Source organism: Anomaloglossus baeobatrachus, chromosome 12, assembly GCF_048569485.1.
Source record: "Anomaloglossus baeobatrachus isolate aAnoBae1 chromosome 12, aAnoBae1.hap1, whole genome shotgun sequence".
In the NCBI taxonomy this organism is placed as follows: domain Eukaryota; kingdom Metazoa; phylum Chordata; class Amphibia; order Anura; family Aromobatidae; genus Anomaloglossus; species Anomaloglossus baeobatrachus.
This window is the reverse complement of record NC_134364.1, coordinates 36273489-36288969: the sequence shown is the minus strand read 5'-3', so window position 1 is coordinate 36288969 and position 15481 is coordinate 36273489. Positions and strand designations below refer to the sequence as shown.

The 15481-nt window shown below is 50.4% G+C and overlaps 1 protein-coding gene across 1 annotated transcript in view; it reads left to right on the top strand.

The window, feature by feature from the left end:
* Positions 1-15481, top strand: part of EIF2AK4 (eukaryotic translation initiation factor 2 alpha kinase 4) — a 231835-nt gene that overhangs the window by 106633 nt on the left and 109721 nt on the right. The window contains exons 16-18 of the mRNA XM_075330727.1: positions 11738-11842; positions 14312-14372; positions 14514-14593. Coding sequence (XP_075186842.1) covers positions 11738-11842; positions 14312-14372; positions 14514-14593 — 246 coding nt within the window. The remainder of the gene's footprint in view (positions 1-11737; positions 11843-14311; positions 14373-14513; positions 14594-15481) is intronic.

Below are 15481 nucleotides of genomic sequence, written 5' to 3'. Positions count from 1 at the left end.
AGGGGAGCCCTGCTCCTCCCGCCCCTTTGGTTCTCGTCAGAACATTACTCCCAAGTCGGGGTCGCCTCTTAGTCCACACAAATTGGTTAAATAAACGCTATACCTTTACCCAATAAGACGCCGGAATATGTACCGGAACCGTCTGAAGTAGATAGAGCAGTCTAGGTAAGGCTGTCATCCTGAGGGCGCTGATCCTGCCAAACTTTTGTTTATTTTTTTAAGTCCTCTTAGCTGATTTATAACTACAGGCATCATCGAAGTTGAATGTGCATGGAAATGTACAACTTCGATGTGGTCTTTTTTTATAAATCATCTAAGAGGAGAGAATCAAACCAGAAAAGAATAAAAAACTCTGCTTGTCGACCATCAGGATGAGTTTACTGACAGATTCTCAGTAAACCCATTCTGCAGTCCACAATGGCAAGTGCCACACATAAGTAAAAAAAAAATATATATATATATGTATATATATATCTATATCTATATATATAATTGCCTTATTCTGTCTGTCTTTGTCTGTCTGTCTTGCTCCAAAATTGTGTCCTTACGGTGACACAAAGCTGATTAGCCGCTGGGCTCGCCATGGCCCCGCCCCCCGCACGGATTGGCCGCTCGCCCAGGCTGCGCCCCCACACGGATTGGCCGGCCGCTCGCCCAGGCTCAGCCCCCCCCCACAGATTGGCCTCTCGCCCCGGCACCCTGCAGGCATTGGCAACTCGGCCACGCCCCGCCCCCCTCACGCAATGCACGCTAGCTCTGGCCTCGCCCCCCCACGCATTCCCCGAACCGACACGGTCACGGAGCCACGACTCCCAGGTGAGTACTGTACCCCTGGGAGCCCACATCAGCGTACGCCGCCAAACCAGCCGACACATACCCTCGCATTGCTGGGGCTGGCCGGCGTATGCTGGTGTGGGCTCCCGTGCGAGCGGGGGACGAGATACGCTGGTAACCATGGTAGCATAGTTACCAGCGCATCAAGGTCCTGCAGCGGCGGAACATACACACATGCACACACATAACAACACACACACACACACACACACACACACACACACACATATATATACACACACACACACATCAGATCACACTCACTCTCACACACACCTCACACACACCTCACATCGCATTCACACACTCACAACATACTGGGATATCGCTTGCTTCTCGGCGGCGATACTGTGCTGTGAGCTTCCAGGACCTGCCGGAGGATCACATGGCCAAAAGCATGTGGTATCTCCGGATGTTGTGAGTGTGAGCGCGTATGTGCAATATCGTCAATGTGTGTGCGTGAGTGTATGCGATCGGGTGTGTGGGAGTGTATGCGATCGGGTGTGTGAGTGTCGGCAGAGGAGCACGGCGTGCTGGAGGAGGCTGGGAGGAGAGAGGCAGATCCTGGGGAAGGCTGGGATGGGGAGGCTGATGCTGGGGGAGGCTGAGGCTGGGGTAGGCTGGGAGGAGAGAGGCTGATGCTGGGGACCGAAAAGGCTGATGCTGGGAGGAGAGAGGCTGATGCTGGGGGAGGCTGAGGCTGGGGTAGGCTGGGAGGAGAGAGGCTGATGCTGGGGGACCGAAAAGGCTGATGCTGGGAGGAGAGAGGCTGATGCTGGGGGAGGCTGCGGCTGGGGTAGGCTGGGAGGAGAGAGGCTGATGCTGGGAAGAGAGAGGCTGATGCTGGGAAGAGAGAGGCTGATGCTGGGAAGAGAGAGGCTGATGCTGGGAAGAGAGAGGCTGATGCTGGGAGGAGAGAGGCTGATGCTGGGGGAGGCTGAGGCTGGGGTAAACTAGCCAGGTCTTTCACCGGGAAGGAACAACCACGGGAAGGGCAGTCTCCAGTCAAGGAGACCACCTATGCCAAACATGGTATCCATCCACAGACAGCCGTTTCGGGGTATTTGCCCCTCATCAGTGTGGAGTAGGAATCTGGCTAGTGGGACATTGCCTAGTAAAAGACTATGTGAGCAAGGATGGTTGACCTTAGGGAGATCAACATCCACCACTGCGGAGACACCATCACGTGTTTCTCAACGCAGTGAATCTAGAGCAATGCCCCCTGGGAAATATTCAAAGCAAGAAGGCCTGAGGAGACACCATCACATGTTTCTCAACGCTGGCAGTAAACTAGCCAGGTCTTTCACCGGGAAGGAACAACCACGGGAAGGGCAGTCTCCAGTCAAGGAGACCACCTATGCCAAACATGGTATCCATCCACAGACAGCCGTTTCGGGGTATTTGCCCCTCATCAGTGTGGAGTAGGAATCTGGCTAGTGGGACATTGCCTAGTAAAAGACCTAGTAAAAGACTCCACACTGATGAGGGGCAAATACCCCGAACGCTACAGACACTCAGCGCTCCACAAACAACGCAACACACATACAACACCGCTCTCACCCCCCGTCACACCCAGACAACACCCAGAACATGTACAGCGCCCTACACAAACACTTGGTAACTACACACAACAACATCTATATAAATATATAACAAAAATCATACATGAACTACACAATACGTAAATTCTAGAATACCCGATGCGTAGAATCGGGCCACCTTCTAGTGTGTGTGTGTGTGTGTGTATATATATATATATATATATATATATATATATATATATATATATATATATATATATATATATATATATATATATATATATAATATATATTATTATATACACACTAGGTGGCCCGATTCTAACGCAGCGAGTATTATAGAATTTATTGTGTAGTTAATTAATTTAATGATTTCAGTTATATATATTTCTTTGTCGCTCCATTGGGAGACCCAGACAATTGGTGTATAGCTTCTGCCTCCGGAGGCCACACAAAGTATTACACTTTAAAAAGTGTAACCCCTCCCCTCTGCCTATACACCCTCCCGTGCATCACGGGCTCCTCAGTTTTATGCTTTGTGTGGAAGGAGGCACACATCCACTCATGCATTCTCATATTAGTTATATCGGTTGGAAGAAAAGTGGGCCCCCACGGGGCCCCCGGCATGTTCCCTTCTCACCCCACTACGTCGGCGGTGCTGTTAAGGTTGAGGTACCCATTGCGGGTACAAAGGCCGGAGCCTCATGCCGTTTTCCTTCACCATCCCTTAGCGGCTCTGGGAGAAGTGGGATCCTGACCGGTCATCCATTTACTGGGACCGTGCTCCCTCCGCAGCCCCTGTGGGAATCTGCCGGACAGGAGTCTATTAATCCTCAGGGACCGGGCCCTGCATCTATAAGGTACTCTGTGTCCCCATGGGGGCTGTGCATGGAGCGCCTTCATCCTGGACGCTGCAGCAGCTGCTGATTTGTGAAGACCGGCGGACTTCCGCGCCGACCGCGCCTGCTTGTCGGCCGCGGTCTTAAATTTAGTCCCCGGCTTCATTGCGACCTAGTAGCAAAACTCCCGCCCCCGGGCCTGTCTGTCAGGGGTAAGGGCGGGACTGCCGACCTGATGTCGGATGTGAGGGCCGGAGCATCCTGTATGTTTCCTCCCCCCTCACTGATCACTGTGGGGACCCCAGATTCCCGCACTTTTTTAGCGCCGCCCACGGCTCCACTCCTCCCCAGAGAGCTCCGGCAGCCATTTTTTGGCATTCTGCCGGTGGAGGATTACCTGGAAAGAGCTCTGCAACTCTGGGAGACCTAAGGCAGGGAATCTGGAGGACACACGCTCCGCTTTTTAGCGGTCGGTAAGCCACACCGGTCACCCGGTGCTGGTCCCCTTAGGGTGCCGGAATAGATACTATATATATATATATATATATATATATATATATATATATATATATATATATATATATATTTCTGTTCGGTCGGGCTATATACCTTTTCCCATATACCCTCAGTGATCACCCTCCTAGGAGACAACAGCATGTCGTCCACAAGGAGCAAGGGTGCCAAGGCACAGGGTTATTTTGCGACCTGTACCTCTTGTGCGGCTATGTTACCTGCGGGGTCCACCTACCCTCACTGTGAGCAATGCTCGACCCCTGTTTTGCTTGCTCAGCCGGAGCCTCGGTCAATAGTGGGACCCTCGGCTCAGGTAGACCCCCCTGCTCCCCCGGTCCAGGCGGCAGGGACAGAGTTTGCCGTTTTTGCTGAGAAACTCTCTGAGTCACTTTCACAATCCATGGCTCAGTCTATGGACAAATGGTCTGCCAAGCTGCTAGAAGCTTTGCAGTCCAGACCGGTCCTTACACAGGCCCCGGGCCCTGTTGGATCGTCGCCTCCAGGCCCCTCTCTGTCCGCGCCGCAGCGCACCCCCAGGGGGGCCCTAGGTCTCACGCGGAGGACTCCTGCCCGGACCATAGTCCCAGACCGGCTAAGCGGGCTCGCTGGGAATCTTCCCCGACTTCTTCACGCTGCTCGGGTTCCCAGCTTGAGGACTCTCTGGAGGACGAGGCGGACGTCGCAGCTCAGGGCTCTGACCCTGACGTTGCTCTCAATCTTGATACACCTGAAGGGGACGCCATAGTAAATGACCTTATATCGTCCATCAACCAGGTGTTAGATCTATCTCCCCCGCCGCCACCTGTAGAGGAGTCGACTTCTCAGAAGGAGAAACACCAGTTTCGGTTCCCTAAACGTACACGGAGTGCATTTTTTGATCACTCTAACTTCAGAGATGCTGTCCAGAAGCCCAGAGCGGTTCCTGACAAGCGCTTTACGAAGCGCCTTACTGACACACGTTACCCCTTCCCCTCTGATGTAGTTAAGGGTTGGGCTCAATGTCCCAAGGTGGATCCTCCAGTCTCTAGATTGGCGGCTAGATCTGTGGTATCGGTTGCAGATGGCTCATCGCTAAAAGATGCCACTGACAGGCAGATAGAGCTCCTGGTGAAATCCATCTATGAAGCCACGGGCGCGTCTTTTGCCCCGGCTTTTGCAGCCGTGTGGGCACTCCAAGCTATCTCAGCTTGTCTGGCTGAGATTAATGCGGTCACACGTAATTCTGCTCCGCAGGTTCCGTCTTTGACTTCTCAGGCGTCAGCTTTTTCTTCCTACGCCATGAACGCAGTTCTTGACTCTGCTAGCCGTACAGCGGTGGCATCCGCTAACTCTGTGGCAGTCCGCAGGGCCATGTGGCTGCGCGAATGGAAGGCAGACTCGGCTTCCAAGAGGTTCTTAACCGGTTTGCCATTTTCTGGCGACCGATTGTTTTGGCGAACGATTGGATGAGATTATTAAGGAATCCAAGGGAAAGGACTCCTCCTTACCCCAGTCCAAACCGAAGAGACCTCAGCAGCGGAAAATACAATCGAGGTTTCGGTCCTTTCGTCCCTCCGCCAAGCCCCAATCCTCTTCGTCCAACAGGCCGGAGAAAGGCCAGAGGAACTCCTATGCGTGGCGGGCTAAGTCACGCCCCCAAAAACCCACCGGAGGCAATGCCTCCAAGGCGGCCTCTTCATGACTCTCGGCATCCCCGAACCGCATCCTCGGTCGGTGGCAGGCTCTCCCGCTTTTGCGACGCCTGGTGGCCACATGTTCAAGACCGATGGGTGAGAGACATTCTGTCTCACGGTTACAGGATAGAGTTCAGCTCTCGTGCCCCGACTCGTTTCTTCAGAACCTCTCCGCCCCCCGCGCGGGCCGATGCACTTTTTCAGGCGGTGGACGCTCTGAAGACAGAGGGAGTTGTGATCCCTGTTCCCCCTCAGGAACATGGTCGCGGCTTTTACTCCAACTTGTTCGTGGTGCCAAAGAAGGACGGTTCATTCCGTCCCGTTCTGGACCTCAAACTACTCAACAGACATGTGAGCACCAGACGTTTTCGGATGGAATCTCTCCGCTCGGTCATCGCATCGATGTCACAAGGAGACTTCCTAGCATCGATCGACATCAAGGATGCTTATCTCCATGTGCCGATCGCACCCGAACATCAACGCTTTTTGCGCTTCGCCATCGGGGACGAACACCTTCAGTTCGTGGCATTGCCTTTCGGCCTGGCGACAGCCCCACGGGTGTTCACCAAGGTCATGGCATCCGTTGTGGCGGTCCTACACTCTCAGGGCCACTCGGTGATTCCCTACTTAGACGATCTTCTAGTCAGGGCACCTTCTCAGATGGCGTGTCAAAACAGCCTTACCGTCGCTCTGGCGACGCTCCAGCAGTTCGGGTGGATCATCAACTTCCCAAAATCCAAGTTGACACCGACCCAATCACTGACTTACCTCGGGATGGAGTTTCATACTCACTCAGCGGTAGTCTTGCTACCGCTAGACAAACAGCTTTCTCTGCAGGCAGGGGTGCAATCTCTTCTTCGGGGTCAGTCACACCCCTTGAGGCGCCTCATGCACTTCCTGGGGAAGATGGTGGCAGCGATGGAGGCAGTGCCCTTCGCGCAATTCCATCTGCGGCCACTCCAGTGGGACATTCTCCGCAAATGGGACAGGAGGTCGACTTCCCTCGACAGGAACGTCTCTCTTTCCCTTGCAACCAAGACGTCACTTCAGTGGTGGCTCCTTCCCAACTCTCTGTCGCGGGGGAAATCCTTCCTACCCCCAACCTGGGCTGTGGTCACCACGGACGCGAGCCTGTCAGGGTGGGGGGCGTTTTTTCTCCACCACAGGGCTCAGGGAACCTGGACTCCGATAGTCATCCCTTCAGATCAATATTCTGGAGATAAGGGCAGTGTATCTAGCCCTATTGGCTTTTCATCGGTGGCTGGAGGGCAGGCAGATCCGTATCCAGTCGGACAACGCCCCTGCCGTCGCATACATTAACCACCAAGGCGGCACTCGCAGTCGTCAAGCCTTCCAGGAAGTCCGACGGATTCTGCAGTGGGTGGAAGCCACAGCTTCCACCATCTCCGCAGTTCACATCCCGGGCGTAGAAAACTGGGAAGCAGATTTTCTCAGTCGTCAGGGCATGGACGCGGGGGAATGGTCTCTTCACCCAGACGTGTTTCGAGAGATCTGTCGCCGCTGGGGAACGCCGGACGTCGATCTCATGGCGTCACGGCACAACAACAAAGTCCCAGCATTCATGGCCCGGTCTCAAGATCACAGAGCTCTGGCGGCGGACGCATTAGTTCAGGATTGGTCGCAGTTTCGACTGCCTTATGTATTTCCTCCTCTGGCGATGCTGCCCAGAGTGCTGCGCAAAATCGGGTCCGACTGTCGTCGCGCCATTCTCGTCGCTCCAGATTGGCCGAGGCGGTCGTGGTACCCGGATCTGTGGCATTTCACGGTGGGTCAACCGTGGGCGCTCCCAGACCGCCCAGACTTGCTGTCACAAGGGCCGTTTTTCCATCTGAATTCTGTGGCCCTCAACCTGACTGTGTGGCCATTGAGTCCTGGCTCCTAGCGTCCTCATGGTTATCTCAAGATGTCATTGCCACCATGAGACAGGCCAGGAAACCAACGTCCGCCAAGATCTATCACAGGTCTTGGAGGATCTTCTTATCCTGGTGCTCTGATAATGGTTTTACTCCCTGGCCTTTTGCCTTACCCACTTTTCTTTCATTCCTTCAATCCGGAATGGACAAGGGTTTGTCTCTCGGCTCTCTCAAGGGACAAGTATCGGCGCTATCCGTATTTTTTCAAAAGCGTCTGGCCAGGCTTCCGCAGGTCCGCACGTTCCTGCAGGGAGTTTGCCACATAGTCCCACCTTACAAGCGTCTGCTGGAACCCTGGGACCTTAACAGGGTGCTAACGGCTCTTCAGAAACCACCTTTCGAGCCGCTGCGGGATGTCTCTTTATCACGTCTTTCGCAGAAGGTGGCATTTCTAGTGGCAGTTACATCACTCCGAAGAGTGTCGGAGCTTGCAGCGCTGTCATGCAAAGCCCCCTTCCTGGTTTTTCACCAGGATAAGGTGGTTCTGCGTCCTGTTCCGGAATTTCTCCCTAAGGTGGTATCTCCTTTTCATCTCAATCAGGATATCTCCTTACCTTCATTTTGCCCTAATCCAATTCACCAATGTGAAAAGGATTTGCACACATTAGATCTAGTGAGAGCACTCCGGTTCAACGTGTCTCGCACGGCGCCCCTGCGCCGTTCAGATGCGCTCTTTGTCCTTGTCGCTGGCCAGCGTAAGGGTTCGCAGGCTTCCAAGTCAACCTTGGCTCGGTGGATCAAGGAACCGATTCTTGAAGCCTACCGTTCTTCTGGGCTTCCGCTTCCTTCGGGGCTGAAAGCCCATTCTACCAGAGCCGTGGGTGCGTCCTGGGCATTGCGGCACCGGGCTACGGCTCAGCAGGTGTGTCAGGCAGCTACCTGGTCTAGTCTGCACACTTTCACGAAACACTATCAGGTGCATACCTATGCTTCGGCAGACGCCAGTCTAGTTAGGCGAGTCCTTCAGGCGGCGGTTGCCCACCTGTAAGAGGGGGTCGTTTCGGCTCTTTTTATCGAGGTATTCTTTTACCCACCCAGGGACTGCTTTTGGACGTCCCAATTGTCTGGGTCTCCCAATGGAGCGACAAAGAAGGGAATTTTGTTTACTTACCGTAAATTCCTTTTCTTCTAGCTCCTATTGGGAGACCCAGCACCCGCCCCTGTTCCCTTCGGGCTGTTTGTTCTTTTGTGTACACATGTTGTTCATGTTGAATTGTTCTTTTGGTTCATGGTTTTCAGTTCTCCGAACATCCTTCGGATTGAATTTACCTTAGACCAATTTATAAGTTTCCTCCTTCCTGCTTTTGCACCAAAACTGAGGAGCCCGTGATGCACGGGAGGGTGTATAGGCAGAGGGGAGGGGTTACACTTTTTAAAGTGTAATACTTTGTGTGGCCTCCGGAGGCAGAAGCTATACACCAATTGTCTGGGTCTCCCAATAGGAGCTAGAAGAAAAGGAATTTACGGTAAGTAAACAAAATTCCCTTCATATATAATATGTATATGTATATGTATATGTGTTGCTATGTGTAGTTGCCAAGTGTTTGTGTAGGGCGCTGTAAATGTTCTGGGTGTTGTCTGGGTGTGGGGGTGTGTGAGAGCGGTGTTTGTGTGTGTGTTACGTTGTTTGTGGAGCGCTGTGTGTCTACAGCGTTGTGTGTGTGTTGGAGGAGTAGTCCTGCGGAGAGAGGAGTATAATAGGAGGAGTAGTCCTGGGGGAGGAGGAGTCTAATAGGAGGAGTAGTCCTGAGGGGGAGGAGTCTAATAGGAGGAGTAGTCCTAAGGGGGAGGAGTCTAATAGTAGGAGTAGTCCTGAGGGGGAGGAGTCTAATAGAAGGAGTAGTCCTGAGGTGGAGGAGTCTAATAGGAGGAGTATCAAGGAGATAGGACCCTGCTTCACCAATAGGTGCTCTGGAGAAAAAATATCATATAGGAGAAAAGGAACTCCGGCATACTACCCCAAATAAAGAAATAGTCGGAAGTGTGTAACAATCAAGTTGTATATTTATCAAAATAAAGAAAAAAGACAAGACAGTCTACAAGAGTAAACGTTTCGACCGTATTTGGTCTACCTCAGATAGGACTTATCTGTGTGTATTGCTTTCCTGTTTACACACAGATAAGTTTTATCTGAGGAAGACCGAATATGGTTGAAACGTTTACTCTTGTAGACTGTCTTATCTTTTGTCTTTTTTGAAATAAATATACAACTTGATTGTTACACACTTCCGACTATTTCTTTATTTGGGGTAGTGTGCCGGAGTTCCTTTTCTCCTAATAGCAGGAGTAGTCTTGGGGAGAGAGGAGGAAAATAGGAGGAGTAGTCCTGGGGAGAGGGGAGGCAAATAGGAGTAGTAGTCCTGGGGAGAGAGGAGGAAAATACGAGGAGTAGTCTTGGGGGCAGAGGAGTATAATAGAAGGAGTAGTCCTGGGGGGAGAGGAGGATAATGGGAGTAGTCGTCCTGGGGGGTGAGGAGTATAATAGGAGGAGTAGTCTTGAGGGGAGAGGAGTATAATAGGAGTAGTAGTCCTGGGGAGAGAGGAGGATAATAGGAGGAGTAGTCCTGGGGAGAGAGGAGGATAATAGGAGGAGTAGTCCTGGGGAGAGAGGAGGATAATAGGAGGAGTAGTCCTGGGGAGAGAGGATAATGGGAGGAGTAGTCCTGGGGAGAGAGGAGGATAATAGGAGGAGTAGTCCTGGGGAGAGAGGAGGATAATAGGAGGAGTAGTCCTGGGGAGAGAGGAGGATAATAGGAGGAGTATAATAGGAGGAGTAGTCCTGGGGAAAGGGGAGTATAATAGGAGGAGTAGTCCTGGGGGGTGAGGAGTATAATAGGAGGAGTAGTCCTGGGGAAAGGGGAGTATAATAGGAGGAGTAGTCCTGGGAAGAGAGGAGGATAATGGGAGGAGTAGTCCTGGGAAGAAAGGAGGATAATGGGAGGAGTAGTCCTGCGGAGAAAGGAGGATAATGGGAGGAGTAGTCCTGGGGGGAGGAGTCTAATAGGAGGAGTAGTCCTGGGGGAGGAGTAGTCCTGGGGAGGAGGTGTCTAATAGGTGGCGTAGTCCTTGGGGGGAGGTGTCTAATAGATGGAGTATTCCTGGGGGGAAGGTGTATAGGTGCCCAATGTGTGCTGGGGGCATGGCCGAGCGGGCATAGTGTGTAGGGGGCGTGGCCGAGTGGGCATAGTGTGCGTGGGGCGTGGCCGAGCAGGCATAGTGTGCGGGGGGCATGGCCGAGCGGGCACAGTGTGCAGGGGGCGTGGCCCGGGTAACTATGCAGAGCGGTTTCCATAGTTACCCGATGTGTACCATGGTTACCAGCGTGCGCCGGCACACGTGTGTCGGGAGCCGGGGTAAGCTAGTAACCATGGTACACATCAGGTAAAACTATTCAAAGCGACAGTGCTGGTTCACTCTTTGTTTGTTGGTCTCCTGCTGTGCAGCACGCATCTTCGTGTTTGACAGCGGGAGACCAACGATCTGAATGGGCAGGAAGCCGGCATGCGCTGGTAACCATTGTACACAATTGGGTAATTAAGCAAAGTGGTTTCCATGGTTACCCGATGTGCGAACGCCGGCTCCAGCACGATTCCAGCAACGCAAGGGTATGTCTCGGGTAGGTTGCCGGTGTGGGCTCCCGGGGGTGCAGCAGTCACTTGGGAGTCGGGGCTCTCAGTCTGGGTTCGGGGAATGCGGGCGGGGCCAGGCCGAGCGTCCAATGCCTGAGGGGGGTGGGGCCTGGCCGAGCAGCCAATGCGTGCAGGGGGCCGGGCCGAGCCGAGCCAATCGGGCAATCTGTGCGGGGAGGTGGGGCCAGGTCGAGCCGAGCGGCCAATGCGACTGTTGTCACTGTAATGACGTCATTTTGGAGCAAGACAGACAGACACAGAATAAGGCAAAATATATATATATCTCGCAAACGATGCAACATATTTAATAAACACCCAATCTGCAGTGTAATTGCCTTACAATGCTGTGTGGTCACCTTACTAATAGCCCGGCTATCGGTGTGTTCTGACAGCTGCTGCTCACCAAGTTGTAAGCAGTGACTGTAACCATGTTGGCCTGCCTGTATGCCTGAAAGCCAGCGACTCCTGTGAGGAATAAAGTTCATTTTCTACCTGTAGCTGCACTGTCAGTAAAGTAGTCACACAGCATTGTAACTCTATTATAACCTTTAAGTTCCCTTTTAAGAAAGAGATAAAAAAAAAAAAATGTTCCCAAAAGTGGACAACCCCTTTTAAGCAATTAACCAGAAATTGACCTCCCATCTATCATGTATTTTGTTTTTGCGGTAATGCATGGTGCATTATAGCAGTGTGTCTGTCCTGCCTATCAATGTTATATGGTTTTTTTACTAAAGTTTGTTGCGACTCCAGTGAATTTACCGTTTTGTCTTACAGGGGATGATACACAGGGACTTGAAGCCGGTTAACATTTTCTTGGATTCGGAGGATCAAGTGAAGATTGGGGACTTTGGGCTGGCTACAGATCATCCAGCCTATAAAGTAAGTGCTTATACTTTAGCGCCTCTGACACTGAACATTACGGTTTTATTGGAGTTATTACGGTAGATTACAGATGTATAAACACGTTAGTGGAGATTTATTAACAGGAAGATGACTGAATATATGAGGTGGGAAACTGATGCACAGTCTGGTAGATTTATTAAAAATATCGAAGTGTGAAGGCACAGTGAGGACAATAAGTATTTGATACTCTGCCGATTTTTCAACTGTTCCTACTTACAAAGAATTGGGAGGTCGGTAATTTTTTTTCCTAGGTACAGTTCAACTGTCACAGAATCCCCCAAAAATTCAGAAAAGCACACTGTATGATTTTTTTTAAATAATGAATTTATTAATTTGCATTTTATTTCATGACATAAGTATTTGATACAATATAAAAACAGAACTTAATATTTGGTAGAAACCTTTGTTTGCAGTTACAGAGTTCGGATGTTTCCGATAGTTCTTGACCAGGTTTGCACACACTGCTGCAGGGATTTTAGCGATTCCTCCATACTGATCTTCTCCAGATCATTCAGGTTTCGGGGCTGTCACTGAGCAACATTGAGTTTCAGCTCCCTCCAAAGATTTTGTATTGGGTTCAGGTCTGGAGACTGGTTAGGCCACTCCAGTACCTTGAAATGCTTCTTCGAAAGCCACTTTTTTGTTGCCCTGGCCATGTGTTTCGGGTCATTGTCATGCTGGAAGACCCAGCTATGACCAAAATTCAATGCTCTTACTAAGGGAAGGAGGTTGTTGGTCAAAATCTCGCAATACAGAATGCCAGCCATTCTCCCTTCAATATGGTGCAGTAGTCCTGTCCTTTACAGAAAGCACCCCCAAAGTATGATGTTTCCACCCCCATGCTTCATGGTTGGGACAGTGTTCTTGGGGTTGTACTCCTTCTTCTTCCTCCATACACGGCGAGTGAAATTTATACAAAATGTTCTTCTATTTTGGTCACATTTGACCACATGACCTTTTCCCATACCTCCTCTGGATCATCCAGATGGTTATTGGTGCACTTCAAACAGGCCTGGACGTGTGCTGGCATGAGCAGGTGGACTTTGCATGCCCTGCAGAATTTTAATCTATGACGGCGTAGTGTTACTAACAGTAATCCTTGAGACTGTGGCCTCAGCTCTCTTCAGGTCATTGACAAGGTCCTTCCGTGTAGTTCCGGGCTAATTCCTGACCTTTCTCAGAATCATCCTTACTCCACAAGGCGAGATCTTGAATGAAATCCCGAGCGAATAAGAATGACAGACATCTTCTGCTTCGTCCATTTTCTAATAATTGCACCAACAGTTGTTGCCTTCTCACCAAGCTGCTTGCCTATTGTCCTGTATCCCATCCCAGGCTTGTGCAGGTCTACAGTTTTGTCTGTGGTATCTTTAGACAGCTGTTTGGTCTTGGCCATGGTGGAGAGGTTGGAGTGTGATTGAGTATATGGACAGGTGTCTATTATACAGGTAACTGGTTCAAACAGGTGCAATTAATACAGGTAATGAGTGCAGAGTAGGAGCTTCTTAAAGAAAAAATAACAGGTCTGTGAGAGGCAACATTCTTGCTGCTTGGTAGGTGATCAAATACTTATTTCATGCAATAAAATGCAAATAAATTATCAATCATACAATGGGATTTTCTGAAATTATTTTTTTTTATCCTGTCTGTCACAGTTGAAGTGTACCTACGATAAAAATCACAGATCTCTCCCTTCTTTGTAGATGGGAAAACTTGCAAAATCGGCAGTGTATCAAATACAATTTTTCCCACTATATGTGTGTTACACTTGCAGCACCTTACTAGACTTTTGGACCATTTACACTTCCATATATTATTTCTATAAACTCCAATTCTTAGCACTTAAAAAAGAACGGTAGAATTAGCTTTCGAGTTCACAAGCCATACACCAAAAAACGAAACTCTGAGTTCTGTGATGACATCTCATCACTTTGGACAAGGTTTTACATAGGACGTTTTTGTTTTTTTTTTTAAATTTTCTTTGAAATTTGCAAACTATGGTGTGGATTTGCGGTTAATCTAAAGTGTTGATTGAGGGGTGAGGACTCCTGGGAGTTCTAGCGTCCCTGCACTGTGAGCTGTTAAAACATGGCACAACGTCCTAGGATACTAGTGTCCATCATCAGGATCAACCAATTCCATGGGAGAATGGATTTGCCTCGGTGAATGAGGGGTGGGAGTTGCCACCAGGCCAAAGAACTGTTTCACCCATGGGGGATAAGATAATGGGATGGTTCAGAGAGGACTGCAGGCGGTGAATCGTCACCTTGACGTGGAGGGTCCGGTTGACTGGCAGGATCTTAAAGCTTGGAGGCTTGTTTGAAATGGAGGTCGGAGCAGGAGTCAGAACCATGTGACGGCTGGAGAGTGTGAGAGTGCAGTCATTTTGCAGTCTAAACCCATCCCCCCCCAATTATTTATTTTATTTTTATTTTTTTTTTGTAGACTGAATCCACACAAGAAGAGGACCAAGTTCGGTGTGATCTTGTTAAGGTTGACCCTGAAGGTAAGTCATTGGTTCCTTTAGGCGGCGACTCTTCTATTTTTTTATTTTTCTTTCCATTAGTTCTATTGAAAACTCTGACTTTCTGTAGAATTTATCTTGTAGTTTAATTTTAAAGTTTAAACCATTTTTTTTAATCTTTAGGAAAACTCACGGGCATGGTGGGCACAGCTTTGTATGTGAGTCCAGAAGTCCAGGGGAACACGAAAGCCTCTTATAATCAGGTATTAATAAGCTGAAGGTCTGGGTGTCATTCTTGAACTGACAATGGTGGAACTACAATAGTGGATCAGTTATCCGGGCATCAGTCTTAGGGCGGCTTTGCACACTACGACATCGCAGGTGCGATGTCGGTGGGGTCAAATCGAAAGTGACGCACATCCGGCGTCACTTGCGATGTCGTAGTGTGTAAATCCTAGATGATACGATGAACGAGTGCAAAAGCGTCGTAATCGTATCATCGGTGCAGGCTCCGACATTTCCATAATGCCGATGCCGCGACAGGTACGATGTAGTTCCTCGTTCCTGCTGCAGCACACATCGCTGTGTATGAAGCCGCAGGAGCGAGGAACATCTCCTACCTGCCGCCAGCGACTATGCGGAAGGAAGGAGGTGGGCGGGATGTTTACATCCTGCTCATCTCCGCCCCTCCGCCGCCATTGGCCGCCTGCCGTGTGACGTCGCTGTGACGCGCACGACCCGCCCCCTTAGGAAGGAGGCGGGTCGCCAGCCAGAGCGACGGTCGCAGGGCAGGTGAGTGCATGTGAAGCTGGCGTAGCGATAATTATCGCTACGCCAGCTATCACAAGATATCGTACCTGCGACAGGGGCGGGGACTATCGCGTGCGACATCGCAGCATCGGCTTTCGATGTCGCAACGTGCAAAGCCCGCCTTAGTACCGATCAGTAGATGGATAGCTGTATATGCTACTTACTTTTAGTTACTGAACATTTGCTGTGCTTCTGATATGCCATTTAGCGAATATCTAGTACGGATTCTAAAACTTTTTTCTTTGTCGCTCTATTGGGAGACCCAGACAATTGGGTGTATAGGCTATGCCTCCGGAGGCCGCACAAAGTATTACACTCAAAAGTGTTAAGCCCCTCCCCTT